The sequence below is a fragment of the Patella vulgata genome, chromosome 3 (assembly GCF_932274485.2).
Source record: "Patella vulgata chromosome 3, xgPatVulg1.2, whole genome shotgun sequence".
NCBI classification, from domain to species: Eukaryota; Metazoa; Mollusca; class Gastropoda; family Patellidae; genus Patella; species Patella vulgata.
Genome location: NC_065881.2, coordinates 52,510,810 through 52,531,540, shown reverse-complemented (window position 1 = coordinate 52,531,540; position 20,731 = coordinate 52,510,810). Strand labels below are relative to the sequence as shown.

General features: G+C 33.9%; 1 protein-coding gene across 1 annotated transcript; it reads left to right on the top strand.

The window, feature by feature from the left end:
• Positions 1–80: 80 nt before the first annotated feature.
• On the top strand, positions 81–20,242 carry LOC130012140 (protogenin B-like). The gene is made up of 13 exons (XM_056099407.1): positions 81–206; positions 2,590–2,745; positions 4,220–4,390; positions 5,018–5,209; positions 8,042–8,164; positions 8,322–8,507; positions 8,894–9,176; positions 12,403–12,530; positions 13,017–13,181; positions 13,483–13,608; positions 14,402–14,504; positions 14,836–14,962; positions 15,437–20,242. Exons 5-13 carry the CDS (start codon positions 8,074–8,076, stop codon positions 15,563–15,565), a joined length of 1,338 nt encoding a protein of 445 aa, XP_055955382.1. The 5' UTR covers positions 81–206; positions 2,590–2,745; positions 4,220–4,390; positions 5,018–5,209; positions 8,042–8,073; the 3' UTR covers positions 15,566–20,242.
• The last annotated feature ends 489 nt before the right edge of the window (positions 20,243–20,731 follow it).

Below are 20,731 nucleotides of genomic sequence, written 5' to 3'. Positions count from 1 at the left end.
TGAACCCTTGAAATCATTAGAGTTATGCATATGTGGTACTATTCAATAAGAACTATACGAATTGTCTGATTTTCAGATTTTAGAAGATACAAATTCCTTTAGAATTTTTAACAGTGGTACAGAGGACTCTGGATATTATCAGTGTTTAGTGGAAAATTCTGAAGGTTGGACATCAGCTTTAGCAAGATTAAAGATAGATCAAAATGGTAAGAGATCCGTTATGTCCAATTTTCAAATTACAAAAATATTATATGTATGTAAGAAATATATATGCTAATCTTAGAGTAATTCTTTCTATAAAAAATGATTGTGAGGAAAGGGAATAAAGCACTAGGATTTGAAAATTACAAAGTTATTTGTATATAAGCTTCTCTTAGTTCAAATATATTCCCCAACATCTCCAGAATAAATCTTTCTTTAAAAAATGATTGCAAAGAAAGGGAGTAATGCAGTAGGATTTAAAAAGTTCAAAAAGGTCATATGTATAAGCTTCTCTTAGGTTGAAGTATATTTCCCCGCATCTTCAGAATAAATCTTTCTTTAAGAAATGATTGCAGACAGATAATAAATTGAAAAGTAATTTTGCATCAAATGTAGCACCATGGGTCGTTTGTCAGACGCGGAGAACGGTCAGGGCTAAACCCGGTCCCACATCCGACGTATAACCCATGCATCGTTTCTTACTACATATTCTGGAACAGCCCATGATCGTCTAGTCGTATTGTCTCTGGCCACATTTGTTTCTTATTTTCTTCTCGTAGGACTCCACTTTAAATATTGTGTATTTATTCTGCCATTCAGTTTATGGTTACACACAGTAACAACAATACCACATTTCGTTTCTACATTTTATATTACGCACTGCTACATATAGGTTACAAAGTTACATTCATAATAACGTCATTCTCTCTAACCCGCTCTCATGCAGACTCAGCGAGTCTGCTGATGGAAATTCCTACATCTTCTCCTTACGAGAACTACATGGCCGTCTACCCTAGAACGCACATTCTATTAATTATATATTCTCAGATTCACACCCATTAATTATTCTATTGGCTAATTATGATGTAATTAATCATGTGATAGGTCACTCTTCCCAAATATGAAATGGTAACTTTCCTACCACATGTATTTCAAACAATAATTTATCCTTGAAAAATGCAAATGACCATCATGTTTACTAAACTCTAACTGCGTTAACGTATCTAAACAACCAGCATACTTTCTCTATTTTTGGTTATGAAGTTAGATTCAATAATTTAAAAGATAAAGCTATAGTTCTAGCCATCATATTTCTACATTCTTGTCTTTAGACCCCTTGAAAAATGCAAATGACCATCATGTTTACTAAACTCTAACTGCATTAACGTATCTAAACAACCAGCATACTTTCTCTATTTTTGGTTATGAAGTTAGAATCAATAACTTAAAAGATAAAGCTATAGTTCTAGCCATCATATTTCTACATTCTTGTCTTTAGACCCCATGTCTGGTTATTGTCACAATATTCATAACCAATTTTGAATTTGCGTTTCAGAATTAACTTATACCATAGCTAATATGACAATGGAGAATAATTAATCAAAACCCTAATATTATTTTACATAGATGTTTCAAAGCACAAATTCTTTCCCTCCATATTACTACACAAATCTATCCAGAAGAATAGACAACAGCTAGGTCTGAGGGACCTGATTCCAAAAATCTTTGTGTGAACCAACAATGAAGATGTTTGGATTATTTTGCTTTCAGTTTTTGCTTTTATACACAAACTATTAAATGTCTATAGGCAATATTGATACAATGTATTAAAACTTCATTGATTCTGAAATAGAATGGTTTTATCAATAGGTAATATGTCATCTAAATATGTAAAGTAGATTATGTGATATTTTAGTACATTGTAAATATATTTAGTTATAATTAAAGATATCTCTTCCTGGAAAGTTGTTTTTTCTTTTCACATTTTTTTTGCAAACAGTACAATATGAAAACACCAGCTTTAGGCCCTGTTAATTCAAGAACAGTTCTATGCAGAACACAATTTAATTGACAAAATTAAATAAACATGTTTTTCACATTATTTTTTTTTAACTTAGACTTTTTTATTCTTTGATTATCTTTTAAGAACATAAATTTTTGGCATTTTGAAACTGAAACACAATTAATTTTATTTACTTTGATCACCTGTTTAATGATCATAGAGAAGAATTTAGTACAACAGCTTTTCAATTATTATTAGTATAGCATATTAATACAGCACTCCTTTCACCAATTTGTTTTAGGACATATTACAAATTTATGAATCATTATTATAGACTATAATGGCCCTATATGTAAATTCTTTGATGTAATGGGGGTTTGAGTGGTCAAATGGCATGATTTGGATTACAAGCTTGTGCGTGACAAGGAGTAGAGTTGCCTGGCCAACCTCTTGGATTTTCTCAGGGTCACCCTTTTTCCTCCCACAGCTGAAGACCGAGACCCCTATGTGCAAACAAATTATTGAAATGATAGTCACAAAATGACCTTCATTATGTCGAGTATACCCCATTACATTTAATATTGATTATGTATCTTATATTACAGTTCATGCACCTAAACCACCCAATAAGATATATGGTGAAGGTATATCAGGAACAGAGATATTAGTCAACTGGACTTTAGATGAATCTCAGAAACCTACAGATCTGCCATTACATATTGTAGGTTTCAGTGTTCATTACAAACAGGTTGACAATAAAAGTAAGTATTTGGCATTTTAAAAAGACATTAATTGTTTGTCCAATACAATCAAAGCCATGTAATAACACAAATGTGTATTTTTAAAAAGTGATATCTTAAACCTGGCTCACCATACATGCTACTAAGGGCATTTGGACTTATTATTCTGTCGCTGCTGTCTGTCCGTCCCCAATATCTTTGTGGACACTCAACCATTTTTATCCGATTTTGGCGAAACTTCCTGAATTATGGCCCCTGATAGTATGAAAAATCGTGTTTTTATGCGCCCACATTTTCATGTGAATGTGGACACTCTAGAAGTCATAATTTTGATCCGATTTTGATGGAACATGAAATGCATGTTTATAACCCAAATATCTTGTTTCCTGTCGATATTCGCGTATATCGGATCATAACTTTTGAGTGTATTAAAAATCGCTTTTTTTACATTGTGGACCGGAACTTCCTGGATTATGGCCCCTGATTGTACGAAAATCATGTTTTTAGCTTGTGGACCCTCTAGAGGTCACAATTTTTTATCCAATTTTAAAAAATGTTTAAATTTATATCACCGTTACACCCTGATGATGGTTGTGTTTCAATTTCATGAAAATCGGATCAAAACTGCCTGACAAAATGGCGGCTCCTTGTAAGCAAATAGTGTAAAAGTATGTCATACCAGTCACAATTGTTATCAGATTTTGATGAAACTTAAAATATATGTTTATGTCCCAAAGGTCTCAGGTTTCTTTAGCTATTTGCGTATATTAGACCGTAACTTCCTGGATTATAATCCCTGATTGGATGAAAAATTGTGTTTTTTAGGTTGTAGATTCTCTAGAGGTCACAATTTTTTATCTGATTTTAAAACATTTTAAATATATCACCATTCCACCATAAAGAAGCTTGAATTTGAATTTCGGGAAAATCGAAACGGAACTTTCTGACAAAATGGCCTTTCGATATTTGTGCATTTCAGACCAGAACTGTCTGAATTATGGCCACTGATGGTACGCACAAAATCGCTTTTGTTTTTAGCTAGTTCTCTATCCATCTCTTGCAAAATGTTGGCGTATTTTGCCTGGCAACCGCTGGTTTAATTTAGCAATAATAGGAATCTTGAAGAATTAAATTGACATGTGTAGCCTATCGAAGACACAACTTACAAATTTGAAGCTCATGGAGAAAATTTTACATTGCATTTCTGTGTTTCGAAATTCCAAGGGGTGGAGGTTGTGGGGGTTGGATGGCCGAATGGTTAGCACGTGGACGCTATATCATAAGGTCTGTCATTGAGTCATCTGGCGTTGTTTCAGTTTCCTGCTTGTACGTGACAAGGAGTAGGGTCGCCTGTCCAACCTCGTGGATTTTCTCCGGGTCCTCCGGTTTCCTCCAACTGCTAAAGACCCATCCGCGCAAGCGAATTATATAAATAAAATTCAGATGTTAATAAATCTGTAATTAAAACAGTATTTAATTATGATCTGACTTTCAGACTCGAATGAACTAACAAGAGAAGTCAATGTATTTGTTTTATTTCCTTCCCAATCAACTAAGCTGGTTCACTTAAAACCTAATACCAACTACACCATTTATGTAAAAACATATAATAGGCACGGAGCTAGTGTTGATTCCAAGTCTATCGTTGTTAGTACACTCGGATCAGGTTGGTAATTTTGTTTTAATTATATGTCATTTAAATAGTGAATGAAATAAGATGGGGTTAAACTTGAAGCCGGGTAATGAAGACGGGCATACACCCGTGTGATATGAGAGAATTTGCCCAGACAAATTCCAACTATCAAGGGTCCTTTTATGTTTATGACAATTTTCTTTCCCATCCGAAGAACTAAATCCTGTTCCTTGCCAGACTCTCCGTCCTGCACCACTGACAAGATAAATATTTTAAACCATAGTAAGTTCAGTGCATATTATCTGTATTCAAGTAAAAGAATTCAAAATTGTTTTATTTTCATGTAAATTTTTTCTATCTCATTGAAATGTTTGTGCTAGAGATCAGAAACTTTACAATATTGGCATAGCTTACTGGGTTTCAGACACTATATTTTGACAACTAGATGGCATAATAAATTGGTTTGGAGAGATGGTCTGAGAATATTTGAAGAGTTCCAGTTCTTGAGTTTCTGGCAATTTTATTCCACTCTCTTATACCAGTATTCGACTATAAAAACACTGACCCAAGGCAGTTTTTATCTCAAGAATATCATCTTGGCCATTACATTAGAAGTAATTATATTTAGAAATGTTTTTATCTATTTTAATTCAATTGTAGTGCCTTTGTCATACCCATCTCCTACCATTATTAGTCAAGGAGATGGTGATCTGCTGATAGAGTGGGAAGCCTTAAAAGAATCAGAGAGAGGAGGTATTATATTAGGATATCAGATTTTGTATGGTAAAACATCAGATGATTACATACAGGTTATAAATATATCTGGTCAAAGCAACAGCTACCTCATTACAGGTTAATATAAAATATACATTAGCATTGTAGAAATTAAAATTGTTTTTGATACGCCCACATTTTCATGTGGACGTATTATGCTGTCGCCCCTGTCCGTCCGGCCACAATTTGTTTGTGGACACTCTGCAGGTCACAATTCTTATCCGATTTTGACGAAACTTGAAATATAGGTTTATCTCCAAAAGATCTTGGCTGCTTTCGATATTGGCATGTATCGGATTGAAACTTCATGGATTATGGCCCCTGTTTGTACGAAAAATCATGTTTTTTGCTTGTGGACCCTATAGAGGTCATCATTTTTATCCGATTTAAAAAAACGTATTATTATATCACCGTTACACCCTAAGTGCGACTGAGTTCAAATTTCGTAAAAATCGGCCCAAAATTGACAGACCAAATGGCCACCATTTGTTCTCAAATAGCGTAAAAATATTCGCGCATATTGGATTGTAACTTCCTGAATTTTGGCCCCTGATTGTACAAAAAATTGCGTTTTTAGCTTGTGGACCCTATAGAGGTCATAATTTTTATCCGATTTAAAAAATCGTATTACTATATAACCGTTACACCGTAAGGATGACTGAGTTCAAATTTCGTGAAAATCGTCCCAAAACTGACAGACAAAATGACTGCCCCTCGTTCTCAAATAGTGTAAAAATATGGTATATCAAGGTTGTGGACCCTATAGAGGTCACAATTTTTATCTGATTTTGTTGAAACTTGAAATGTAAGTTTATAACGCAAAGATCTTGGTTCCTTTCGATATTCGCACATATCGGACCGTAACTTCCTGAATTATGGCCCGTGATTGTACGAAAAATCGCGTTTTTAGCTTATGGACCCTAAAGAGGTCATAATTTTTATCCGATTTAAAAAAACGTATTATTATCATCGTTACACCCTAAGGACGACTGAGTTCGAATTTCGTGAAAATCGGCCCAAAATTGACAGACAAAATGGCCGCCGTTTGTTCTCAAATAGCGTAAAAATATGGTATATCAAGGTTGTGGACCCTATAGAGGCCACAATTTTTATCCAATTTTGTTGAAACTTGAAATGTAAGTTTATAACCCAAAGATCTTGGATCCTTTCGATATTCGCGCATATTGGATTGTAACTTCCTGAATTATGGCCCCTGATTGTACGAAAAATCGCGGTTTTAGCTTGTGGACCCTATAGAGGTCATCATTTTTATCCGATTTAAAAAAACGTATTATTATATCACCGTTACACCCTAAGTGCGACTGAGTTCAAATTTCGTAAAAATCGGCCCAAAATTGACAGACCAAATGGCCACCGTTTGTTCTCAAATAGCGTAAAAATATTCGCACATATTGGATTGTAACTTCCTGAATTATGGCCCCTGATTGTACAAAAAATCGCGTTTTTAGCTTGTGGACCCTATAGAGGTCATAATTTTTATCCGATTTAAAAAAACGTATTATTATCATCATTACACCCTAAGGACGACTGAGTTCGAATTTCGTGAAAATCGGCCCAAAATTGACAGACAAAATGGCCGCCGTTTGTTCTCAAATAGCGTAAAAATATGGTATATCAAGGTTGTGGACCCTATAGAGGCCACAATTTTTATCCAATTTTGTTGAAACTTGAAATGTAAGTTTATAACCCAAAGATCTTGGATCCTTTCGATATTCGCGCACATTGGATTGTAACTTCCTGAATTATGGCCCCTGATTGTACGAAAAATCGCGGTTTTAGCTTGTGGACCCTATAGAGGTCATCATTTTTATCCGATTTAAAAAAACGTATTATTATATCACCGTTACACCCTAAGTGCGACTGAGTTCAAATTTCGTAAAAATCGGCCCAAAATTGACAGACCAAATGGCCACCGTTTGTTCTCAAATAGCGTAAAAATATTCGCGCATATTGGATTGTAACTTCCTGAATTATGGCCCCTGATTGTACAAAAAATCGCGTTTTTTAGCTTGTGGACCCTATAGAGGTCATAATTTTTATCCGATTTAAAAAATCGTATTACTATATAACCGTTACACCGTAAGGATGACTGAGTTCGAATTTCGTGAAAATCGTCCCAAAACTGACAGACAAAATGGCTGCCCCTCGTTCTCAAATAGCGTAAAAATATGGTATATCAAGGTTGTGGACCCTATAGAGGTCACAATTTTTATCCGATTTTCTTGAAATTTGAAATGTAAGTATATAACCCAAAGATCTCGATTCCTTTCGATATTTGCGCATATCGAATTGTAATTTCCTGAATTATGGCCCTTGATTGTAGGAAAAATCACTTTCTTTTTAGCTTGATCTCTATCCATCTCTCGAAAATGTGGGCGTATCCTGCCTGACAGCCGCTGGTTATACAACCATATTGAACTTTTTCCCACAAATTCTAGTGAACACACTACATTCCACCAATCCTAGTGAACACATATGGGTCATTCCATGTCCAGGTGACTAAATTTCGGAAAGTTGGGAACATGACCCCCTCCAATAAAATTATAAAAAATATATGTTATAGTATACGGCCTTAAGCTAACAAATCCAAAATTATACCTCTCTAGGTCCAAAATGCGCTGAGATATGGCCATTTGAAATTACAGTGTGCAATGAGGTAAATTTTGCCCAGACAGTTGCACTATGGCCTACTTTTATTTCAAATTCAAACTATCAAGGTTTCTTGTACACAGGACCTCGTTTTTCGTCCCGTCTGAATGACTACATGTTGTCCCTTACCAGTCCCCCCTGTCCTGCAGAACACTCACACATGGGAATCACGATGGAAAATGTTGAGGTGTGATGATTGGTATCCAGGATCTGAGTTAAATCTTCTAATATAATTTTCAGGTTTAGAACCAGGTGAAGAGTACCGTTTGAGAATGTTAGCAGGAACAGAGAAAGGCTTCCCAGATTTTACTGATGGAGAGTGGCCATGGATTTACCATAAAGTCCCTGAAACGTCCTACAGAAGTGAGTACAATCTAAGAATAATGAACTTTTTATACCTGTATGTGTCGCAACTTTTGTTTTATTTGCTAGTCTGACAGAAAAGCCTTGGAAAACACGTGTTACAAGGAGTGACAGATTGCTTTCACAGATGTTCATCCACAATGTTTATTTTTTTCAGATTCTATATTTCCGACGGTTAACATCACAGTTATCAACAGCACTACTGTTCATTTCTCCTGGAGATACCACGGACCTATTGAACTATCTGAACAAATCATTTTCCTGAGAAATTTAATCCAAATGAAAGTGGAAAATGTTATCAACTATCAGCCTACCTCAAGACAAATTACTCTTTCAGATCTAGGTATATAGACCATATTGTATATTACACCAGGGCTTCATTATGGGATTCTTAGACTTATGTTACATACCGTTAACTCTGTTATATGGCGAGACCATTTTTAGCCTAGAAGCTTTGTTCATCATCCATTACCAACTTTACATTGCATTATAAATGGGTTTGCCCAGAAGTTGTTGCAAGACACTAAAACTTTGAAAAGTCATCCCCAGAGTGTCTGAGAGGATTGATGTTCATCTTATTATTTTTTAATGAAGTCATTATCTGCACATACAGATGAAGTCTGAGATACTTATTAGACTGATCAGCAAATTACCATTTCTTGATCAATATAAAACATTCCAGTACCACATCTGTCCATTGAAATATAACAAAATTATTTTTCTCTTCAGCTCAAAACACCTTCCATGAGTTTATTCTGGTAGTGAAATCAAAAAGCCTTGCTACAGGTAGTATCTCAAAACTGTTCCACACTTCCACCTCAATGTTATCTCAACCTACATATACCACTCGTCCCGACATCAACATCATCGCATCACTGCTGGCACCAGACCAAATTACACTCACCTGGTCTTATCCTGAAACCAATCAGGATATTATCCTCTTCAGAGTACGATGTGAAACCATTTTTGTTCCCAATGAATGTGAGCGCAAAAACATTAGTTATGTGAAATCGTAAGTATTAGTGATTAGAGATGCCAAAACTACAATGGTAGGATGATGGGGTACTGTGCAGGAATAGATCCCCAATTTACTGTAAATACTACTGTTTAATTATGTAATTTTATCTTGTAATGAGATTCTATGTTCCTGATTATCATGTTGGATAGGATAATCAGAGATATCACTATAAAAGACTGGTTTGCTTTTTGGTATTTAAATGTAAGAAGGTAAAAATGAGTTTGTTTGACCGTGCTATTAAATAATATGTGTAATCTATTTATTTTGGTATTTCGGCGGGGAAATCAGGCTTATTGTTGGCTTGTTTTTTTGTATTAGTTGATGAGATTTACAGGGATATACATGTATTATTATCATTATGTATTGTTTAATGGTCAAGAGCAAGACATTAAGTAATATATTGATATTGTTTAAATTTTTTACACAATGTCTTTAGCTCAAGACCATTAAACAACTTATAATACAGACACTGTCTAATTAAAATGGGTTCGTCTGTCTGTTTGTCCATCACACTTTTTGGGACACAATAACTCTCTTTCTAATTGAGCTAGTATGTTCAAACTTAGTGTAGGTAGGTCAATGCCTTGATGGAGTTCGAAGATGGGCATTTTCGGCTGAGGGTAAGCAGAGATAAGCCATTTGATTGGTTGATGCTTTGGGACACAATAACTTTTGTTCTAATTAAGTGAGAGTGATGAAACTTTGTGTATAGTTTCATTACATCTATACCTTGACTAAGTTCGATAATGAGCATTTTCTACTCTGGGTAAGCAGAGCGATAAGCAATTTGATTGGCCGAGACGTTGGAACACAATAACTCACCTTTTAATTGAGCTAGAATGTTCAAACTTGGTGTAGGTGTTTATTAGGTCAATGCCTTGATGGAGTTTGACGATGAGCATTTTCTGCTTAGGGTAAGCAGAGATAAGCAATTTGATTGGTTGATGCTTTGGGACACGATAACTTAGTTCTATTTTAGTTAGAGTGATAAAACCTGGTGTATAGTTTTATTACATCAATACCTTGACTAAATTCGACAATGAGCATTTTCTGCTCAGGGTAAGCAGAGCGATAAGCAATTTCATTGAACATTTTTGGGATGAAATTGAGAGGAGACTTAATAACGTCGTACGGAGACCAAACCTAGCCGATGGATTGCGCCATGCTTTTCTGAGAGTGTGGATCCAGGTGCCAATGGCGTTCATCAATCGTCTGGTCCACTCCATGTACAGACGCTGCGCTGCTGTTATTAACACTGACGGTGGACACAACAGATACTGATGTATAGACTGTGTCAGACTCTAAACCGCCTCGTAATGTCTTGGAATTGTGATCAATTAATCACTAATGTGTCAACATATTGTTCACAAAAAATTGCTTTGAAGAAAGCTGGGGACTATTAACATGGGTTCGTCTGTCTGTCCGTCCGTCCGTCTGTCTGTCACACTTTTTGGGACACAATAACTCTCTTTCTAATTGAGCTAGAATGTTCAAACTTGGTGTAGGTGTTTATTGGGTCACTGCCTTGATGGAGTACGAAGATGAGCATTTTCTGCTTTGGGTAAGCAGAGATAAGCAATTAGATTGGTGGATGCTTTGGGACATGATAACTTTAGTTCTAATTAATTGAGAGTGATGAAACTTGGTGTATAGTTTCATTACATCAATACCTTGACCAAGTTCGATAATGATCATTTTCTGCTCAGGTTAAGCAGAGTGATAAGCAATTTGATTGGTCGAGACTTTGGAACACAATAACTTATAATTAAGCAACAATGTTCGCAGTTAGTGTAGGTGTTTATTAGGTGAATGCCTTGATGGAGTTCGATGATGAACATTGTCTGCTTAGGGTAAGCAGGGATTAGCAGTTTGATCGTTTGATGCTTTGGGACACGATAACTTAAGTTCTAATTAAGTGAGAGTTAGGACTCTTTTATATAGCTTTATTATATCAATACCTTGACTAAGTTCGATAATGAACATTTTTTTCTGAGGGTAAGCAGAGTATTAAGCAATTTGATTGGTCGAGACTTTGGAACACAATAACTCTCCTTTTAATTGAGGTAGAATGTTCAAAGTTGGCATAGGTGTCGATTAGGCGAATGTTTAAACTTGATGTAGATGTTCATTAGGTGAATGTCTTGACTGAGTTCAATGATTAACATTTCGAGCTGAAGCTAAGCAGAGCTAATCGATTTTATTTGTTGATGGTTTGGGACAAAATAATCTTGACTCTATCTGATAGAGAGTGATGAAATTTAGTGAAAAAAATAAATGTGCGATTAATTAATATGTGTCATCTATTTATTTTGCAATTTTGACAGGGGACATCAGCCTCACTGTTGGCTTGTTATATTTATCATCTACAGGCTGCAATTTTGAATGCATCAGCTTGGAACTTGGCATATGTATCCTGTATAGCCTAAGAGTGGCAACTATTGATTTTGGTGCATGTCCCGACCCCCAGGGTTAGAGCCATGCCCAATTTATGTGTTTAGCGCCCAAAGGCCATGATTCTGAATGGATTATCTTGGAACTTGGTATACTTATTCCTTATATTCCAAGGACGGCAACTATTGATTTTGGTGCATGATTCCCCCACCACCACTTTTGGGTGGTGACACACCCACTTTTTGTTAATATTTTGTCTGTAAATGATATTTAGGCTGCAATTATTAACACATTTGGATCCAATTTTTAATGATCCATCATAGGGTTGTAGGCTACCTATTTATATTGGTCCATGTCCAACCCCCAGGGGCAGAGCCACGCTAAATTTTTGTGTTTTTTGTCTACATGCTGGAATTGAGAATGAATCATCTTGGAACTTGGCACATTTATTCCTGTATCGATAGCAACTATTTATTTTGGTACATGTCCTGACCCCCAGGGGTGTGGTAGCACACCCACTTTTTTTCTGTAAATACTCTACAGGTTGCTATAATTAACAGATTTTGTTCAAATTCAGCATATAATATCAAGCATTTCATTAACAGGTTGGTACCTATTTATATTGTTCCAACTCCAAACCCCAGGGACAGAGCCACGCCCAATTTTTAAATTTATCATCTACATGCGACAATTCTGAATAGATCATCTTGGAACTTTGTATATTTATTCCTTATACTGTAAAAAGTACTGTATCAATGAAAGCAGGAATGTGGACGTATATTGCAGTGATTGTAATCCTCTAGTTATTTTTATTTATTATTATTTTTAGCCACACAAATACTGCTGTTATAAGTAACTTACTGCCATTTACATGGTATAATATATCGGTTAAAGCTGAGAGATCAGATGGTCAAGGTGTATATAGTATACCTACACTAGTACTTACTAGGGAAGGATGTAAGTTTATTTATCTTAATAGGTATTACATTCAAAATATCTGTAGGCCTTTTCCTCCTACATCTTGAAATTGTGGTATTAAAAGGGAAGGGAAGAAGGGATACTAGTTAATCAATCTCAATTTTGACATTCTGGTAAAACAGTGCACAGCGATAAGCAGATGCAAATGAAATGGTGTATTGTGGATGTCATAAATTCTCATATTATGTTACCCAAAGTGAAGTAGTGTGTTACGGATGTCATAAATTCTCATGTTACCTCAACTTGTTATTTATTGTGTTTTTTCGTAATTTGCTTCCATTTACATAAATACGGATGTCATGATATCCCAAGTGAAGTAGTGTATTACTGATGATATAAATTTTCAAATGTTACCTCAACTACTCATAAACATTCATTAAATCAATTTCTTTGTATTTTATGCCTTTACCATTTCCACTTACACCTACTTGTCTCCATTTTAAGAATATGATTTTATTCTTCTAGTGCCCTCTCCACCAGAACATGTTCAAGCTAGAGTTGTTTCCCCTGATGAGGTAGCTCTAGAATGGAGTCGCCCAGCACAACCTAATGGTAACATTAAAGGGCATTATATATCATATAGTTATGATCATTATGATCCAGATAAATGGCCACAAATATATCAAGAAGGTTGGTATAAGTATCAGTATGTTTAATGACTCGGGGAAACTCTTGATGCAATTTTGTTATTTAGTTTGCTGTACAGATTATGTTTTTTTGCTGGGTCTTACATGTACATAAGTTATTTTAGGGTATGATTTAGTAAAAGTAAATGTCATCAGACACACTTTTTTGTATGAAAATATAATTAAAGACTTTCTTGAATATATTGGATAGTAAAATGTTGTTATGTAGTACACACTGCTCACAAGATGGAGATGTAAATTAATGTATGCTGTAGTTTGAATAAATAAAGTTAAATTTCTTTCAGGTAAAATGAATTCAACCCATATTTCTAATCTGACTCAGCCAATGTATTATTTCCTGATACGAGCCTGTACTCTAGCAGGACAAGGTAAACCTTCACGGATCATCAAAGTGTTTATGAAACATGATAGTAAGTAACATCTTTTATTATTGAGGATTATATATTTTTTAAATGATCATCATGATAAGATAATAGGGGGGTTGGATGGCTGAATGGTTAGCGTGCGCGCGCTGTATCATAAAGTCTGTCATTGACTCGACTGGCGTGGTTTCGAATCCCCAGTTATACGTGGCAAGGAGTAGGGTTGCCTGTCCAACCTCGTGGGTTTTCTCCAGGTCCTCTGGTTTCCTCCCACTGCTAAAGACCCCTAAGCACAAGAGAATTATATAGATAAAATTAAACCATATGTTAGTCCCGAAATGACCTGGTTTGTGTCGAGTGGACGTTAAGCCCCATTTCTCTCTCTCTCTGATAAGATAATCATGATTAATATGATTACATTGAAAGCAGATAGTTCATACTATTTTGTTTGAGTGGTATGCTTCCGCCTTTGGAGGAAAAATGGATATTAAATTTTCATTGCTATTCCTAGATATATGAATATTTGAATTGTTATGCAACCATGTCACATGTCTTAATATTAAATAACCAAAAAAAGAAGGTATGTTTATGCTTGTTTAAGCAGAATAAAACATATAATGCTTAAAGCCAATTGGACCACTAAAGTCTATCTGATAGTAATATGTTTTATATTATATAGCTAGAGGATGTCTGTCTGATCAGTCATATGATTTATCTTGTAGAGGAAGTCTGTCTGATCAGTGATATGACTTATCTTGTATAGGAAGTCTGTCTGATCAGTGATATGATTTATCTTGTATAGGAAGTCTATCTGATTAGAAGTATGATTTATTTTATATAGGTAGAGGAAGTCTATCTGATCAACATCTAGGTATAATAGGAGGTGCATCTATTGGTATTACCTGTATATTAATAACTGTTTGTGTTATATATATCAAACAAAGGTAGGTTATAAAGTTTAGAAATAGAAAACTTATAATAAAACTTATGAATCTGTCAATTCAAATGTAATTGAAGTTGATCAAAATCCTATTATATTCTCAAATTGACATTACATAAATATCTGAACAAGTATGGATGATTTTTTTAACTGCACATATATTGATATTTTAGCTTACAAGTTTATAATCTGATACAAAAACTAAATGTAATGGAAGTGTAATTTCCTTTTTATTTGCTTTTGTAAATAATTTACACATAATTCTAATATAACCATAGTGCATAACTTACATGTACATATAAACAATTATGTAAGAGTGGTATATAATATTTCAGACAGCTAAAGAAGAGGTGTATAGCTGCTCAGGTTGCAAATTCAGTGCCATGCCCCCATGGTTGTATGATCCCCCCAGCACTAACCCCTGCGGAACATCTCTCTCAACACCAGAATCACGTTTGTAAAGTGAGCATATTTTACTACTCATTTCTTTGTATAGAAGCTTATTAGATATTGTTTAAAGAATATCATCGGCAACACTTCAGTGGAAGTTGGCACGAAATTTCATGCCATGTTTCTATTGATTGAAACAATATACTCAGTTATAATATAGATATAGATTCTAGCAAACTAAATAAAGTTTGACGCAGTTGTAGAAAAAAATATATATTACAAAAAATTTGTAATCTTGAACTAAAGTTGATTGAACATTTATCCTTATGGTTAAACCTAAGCTTAATCTCTGTCTGAAATCTCAAATTATCCTGATTTTTGACTACTGTAAGTCAGAGTAGATTCTGTTATCATGTGGCGATGGTACGTAGACAGTTAAGAACATCCAATAATTTCCGAATTGTGAATGAAATGTGATTTAACGTCCTACTTTGCTGCACCGAATTGTAAATGAATATTAACGTCGGTATTTTTTATTGGTTTCAGTCGGAAGAGTTGTGGTCATTATTAACACCATCAGATAAAAGTACCATTGATAGTCCATGTTCCAGTAACGATACACAGAGTACAAGTACGGCCACCACAGACTTATATTGTCATGTGACTAGTTGTTGAATATACCTCACACATTTACACCTCAATTAGAACAAAAAAAGCCAAAGATAAATTTGACTGTGAAGATGTTGTTGATAATGACTTAGGTTTATGGTACCATGATCAAGAATAATACCCCGATTTCAGGACAATATATATTTTGCCTTCAACAACTTTTTACCTTTACTTTATTTTTCATTTTTTATTAAGAAAAAATAAGGATGGTAGAGAATGACACCTGCTGCTTTAAGGGAATTATTACAAGGTGCAAAATGATTGCTCAAAAAGCAGACAGATTAAATATTTTTGTAGACATGAAGAAATATATCAGATCTGATGGAATTCAATTGTGTTTGAGGATGTTGTGCTTAAAGCACAATTCAATAACGAGAGTTTATATGTGAAGAATCTTCAGGAAGATGAAGAAAATAATGTGAACATGCGACGTGTGAAAGATGAAAGGGACAGATTTTTTTACATATACCTTAGCAAAGCTGAGTTTTTGCCCGGTGAAATTTTTTATTAGATGTTTTCCAAGAAGATAATATTGTTTTATTGTTTTATTGACTATGTTATTGATCAGCTGTTATTAAGGGGTGCTAAATCCATCTCACAGTCCTTTTTATTTTTCTCGAAATCAAAAACACAAGAGATGCATATCTCATAACCACCGGTGGTATGATATTAATAGGACATAACAGTAACTTAGATCTGTCTCATTTACCATTTATCATTAAGAAAACAAAATGGAATATGGTGTGGATGCCACCATAAGTTTGATTTTTGAAAACTGTACAGTTAAAATCAGGGTTTATTAAATCATCATCATTCTTTTGTCTTCATTTTTTCCATTTATCATCATATGATTGATCTTTATTCATCCATTCTTGGTACAAGGTTATGAATATTCAGTTTTATGTCATCGTCTTAAATCGTAGTTATTTTGTTGCATTATAGAAGTATTTATTATGCTGAATCTTTATTCTATATATTGTCTTTTTTACATTAATTTATAGATAATTTATTCTTAATCCACACACATTGTTATATCTGTAATTACTTGAACAGAACCACTTTTATGTGAATTTTTACCTTACATTTCTTCTTTCAAACTAGTTATTATTTTTTGAGTGAACTATGGTGAACTATGAATTACCTCACACCATTTTGTACAGCAATTTCTCCACACATTTTATGTTTCTGTAAATTACATGACTTCCAAATCTCACGTTCCACTGAATTTTAAAAACAGGAATTTAAAGTTACCATTGTGTACTTAGCCGTTTACGTCATCACTGAATGCCCCTGATTGTTATTTACATGGTTTGGGCTACATTTAATTTTTCATGACTTAAACCACGCTAAATTTTACTCATATTTAATTAACAAAACAAAATCAAAATATCAGTGGTAGATAAAATCTTCCAGGTTGGATTCAAGCAGATCAAAAAGAGGTCCATCAAAAGATTTTACCGAAAATTGTAGGTGGTCTGCGGATGAGGCCTTATGTTGAGAAAATTTTAATTTACTATCTTTGTAAATTCTGAATGGAATTTACCCATTTTTGGGCCAATATTCTATTTGAGATTCAACTGTAGTTTGCAAGGGATTAAAAATCCACAACTGGCGATCATAGAGTTAAGAAAATGAAGATGGTTTGTTATGAAATCCTACCATTCTGTTATAATGTATGCGGCAAGTACAAGCTTGTAAATGCCTGTGATTTTATCAATATATTTATTTTCTGTTATACGTGAATGGTGCCAGCATAATCATTCACTTGGGTCCCTTCACCGAAATTGAGTTCTATACATTTCTTGAAAGCCACAGCTGTAGGCTTTAAAATGCACGAAAATTATTATCCGATTTGTGTCATTCGGACTATTGTTTGTAAAATTATCTGATGTTAAACAGACCAATAATTCCGATTGTTGTAGGGAGGATCTTGATCATGTATGATTCAACACCCCTTATTAACATAAATTTTTGAGGAATAATTAAAAATGATTTAGAATTATGAACGAAAACATTTCAATTCAAACTATTGTTTGGTGATGATGACTGAAAATCATAATCTCACCTCTGACTGCTGTATATAGCCTACAATGCAAAATGAATGAATGAGACTTCCGACTGATTTTGCTGGTACTGGTCACATATTCCTTTTAAATGCAATTCTTTCTCATCTATGATTGCAGACCTTTTTGCCATTTCTGCCTTATCCAAGTCATTTTATATACTTACAATTATTTCTTATGTAGGTATGTGTTTTCTTTGATGCATTTCTAACAGCACAAAAATATAGAAGTTGTACATTTTAAAGTCTATAAAGAAATAGTGCACAGTTTGTCCTATGATTGTTTGTATCTTATGTTTATTTAAAAGGTACTTATATTGAAACATATCATAGGGGTATGTCTATATATAGAATTGTCTAGTATTGTTATATAACTTCTATAGTAATCAAGTGTTACAGTATCAAATACAGGACTTGGAAATATGTGGTGCCTAAAGTGAAATGCGTAAACGTCAATATGTGATAGGTTACCTCCCCTCTTGATTTATACATATTTAGAGAACAATGGATCAAAAAATCTGCTGATTGATTTAATAACATTGGCCATTTCACTTTCTGTTACTCAAGTTTAATACTGGAAACCATAACTTTTATTCATGTATTACAAATTTTAATGCATGTAGTTTATAGCTAAATTAATAAAATCTCCATCGGTTTTAATGTTAAATGTCTCTGGCAGCAAACTATATTTATATTGATAGAGGGCCAGGCCATAACATAAATATCGCAATGCACTTAACAGCAAAGCCACAGTTCCCAACTCATTTTTGTAACACTAGATACATGAAGTTTTGTGTTATTTGTCGTTTTTGTGCCATCTGCCTATAGGTTGTTTTGTTTTGTGGCTTGTATTGAATATAAATAACTGTTAAAACACATATTATAATTTACTTATCTACCTTGTCCACATTATATAGTATGGGTTTTAGATTTCCATTCATACCTCAAAATTCTACACTTTTCTTTGAGTTAATCGGTCAGTATATGAATTCTTGTGGGTATATATATATATGTATGGGAATTACTATACATATCTTGCAAGGCACCATAATTAGGAACAAATTTGTCATTGTTCATGTAATCCAATGATTTTAGCATTTTGTTTGTTTAGTTGTTAATTATTAGGAGTAATTAGTGCTAAAATTAAGAAGTGCTTGTTGATAAAAATTTTCATTTGTTTGATTAAGTTTGTACAATATATGCATATATGTGTTTTACAGCCTGCAAGTAATCTTTCTCTCCTCTTAATACATGATAATACGAAGGCCCATTATTTTCCAAATAAAAAAATAAAAAAATATTAATCCGTTTGAATGAGTTAGTATCTCGTTTGACATTATCTTTACTTAAAACACAATTTCTGCATGTCCCTTCCACGCTTTTGTACAATCGAAATCTTAATTCGTTCAAACGTGATAATTAATTCCTTTAAACGAGATACTAACATGTTCAAACGAGATAGGAACTCGTTCAAACGGGATAATTAATTCGCTCAAACGAGATAATTAATTTGTTCAAACGAGATAATTAATTCATTCAAACAAGATACTTACTCGTTCAAACAAGATAATTAATTCGTTCAAACGAGATACCAATATGTATCAAACAAGATACTAACTCATTCAAAGGGATTAATTTTTTTTTTTTGTTTGGCACTAATAGGCCTTTGTATGAGAATTATTTGAATGAAAGCGGTTCTCTTTATGAAATTTCATAATTATTTACAAACGTATATCATTTTAATTCAGTAGGGCTACATAAACTAATTAAATATATCATGATGAACGAAGAATAATTTGGCATATTTACGGGTAATTTGTTTTTTCTGTTAGCATTACATTACATTACTGGTAAATTAAAATCAATTTATATGGGTATGTCAGTGTCCCGTTTCAAAATGCACACATAAATTAAACATCTTACTTTATACAACTAACTGTATTAAAACCTGTGTGCTGTAACTTTATACATGCCTCGTGAAACAGGTCCTGGATATTTTTTATTGTGGACTCACTGCTGCAAGGGGTATTAACTTAATTTCCCATTTTGTCTGGAATCTTAGTATGCTAATCTTGCTTTCTATCCCCCTCCAGAAAGGGAAGTAACTCTTCTATGACACTCGTCTGACAGGTATGTATGTATTTAGAGATCTTTCAGAGAACTAGAGATTATTATTTGTCTTAAAGCACAAACCTCTTTAGAGGGTGCTGAATTTGGAAGTAAAACCATAAATATGAGTCAGATGTTAAATGTGCACAAATTTTATGAATGAGCTGTTGATATTAGTGTAAAAAAAGTAGTTTGGTCCAGTAATTAATTTCAATTGAATTTAATATATAATGTTTTATCTTCCTTCTATTATTAACTTGTATGTGTATAACTGGTATAACTTTAGTAATTTTAACATACTGTAGGACTGTAAATAAGAAATGACAGTGAGACAGGTATTTACTATATGGCAAGTTACTCGCCAGTTGCATTAGTTTCAATTTATATGCAGTGGTGGACGCAGGAGATTCGTAGTGGTGGTGTCAGTGGTGATTTGTGGCATTTATCTGGACCCGGATATAACATTCATTTCATCAGCTACTGTACCCCAAACAACAAGCACAAAAAAGAATTTTTCATATTGGGAGGGAGGGGGGGGGGGGGTACCCAACTAGATCCACCACTGTATGTAGGATGTATGTAAATACCAAAATAAAGCTTGAAATAATAAAATGGCCCCAAAATTTCATGGTAATAAGATAATGACCATTTTAGGAATAAGTATGTTTCAATGGATTGCATTTATGTCTCTCTGCTTTAGTTAGCAATAATGTCATGGTGCATATACCAACTAGTTTCTTGTTTATATGGATATTTTAATTATATGTACAGTTCCGTAAATGAAGTATTACAAGATTTTTTTTAATTTTCTAGAATCAAAAATTGACCTGGCTATACTTTGATGCTATGGGCTTATCCTCAACTGTGAACCTGGATAACTTACCACAAATTTCAGACTGATCTCCCTTGGGTTAATAAACAAATAGTTGACTTTATTCTATATAAGAAATTTTAATTCTTGTTTAGAATATTATGTAAGTTTTGCAGTTATTTTATTTATT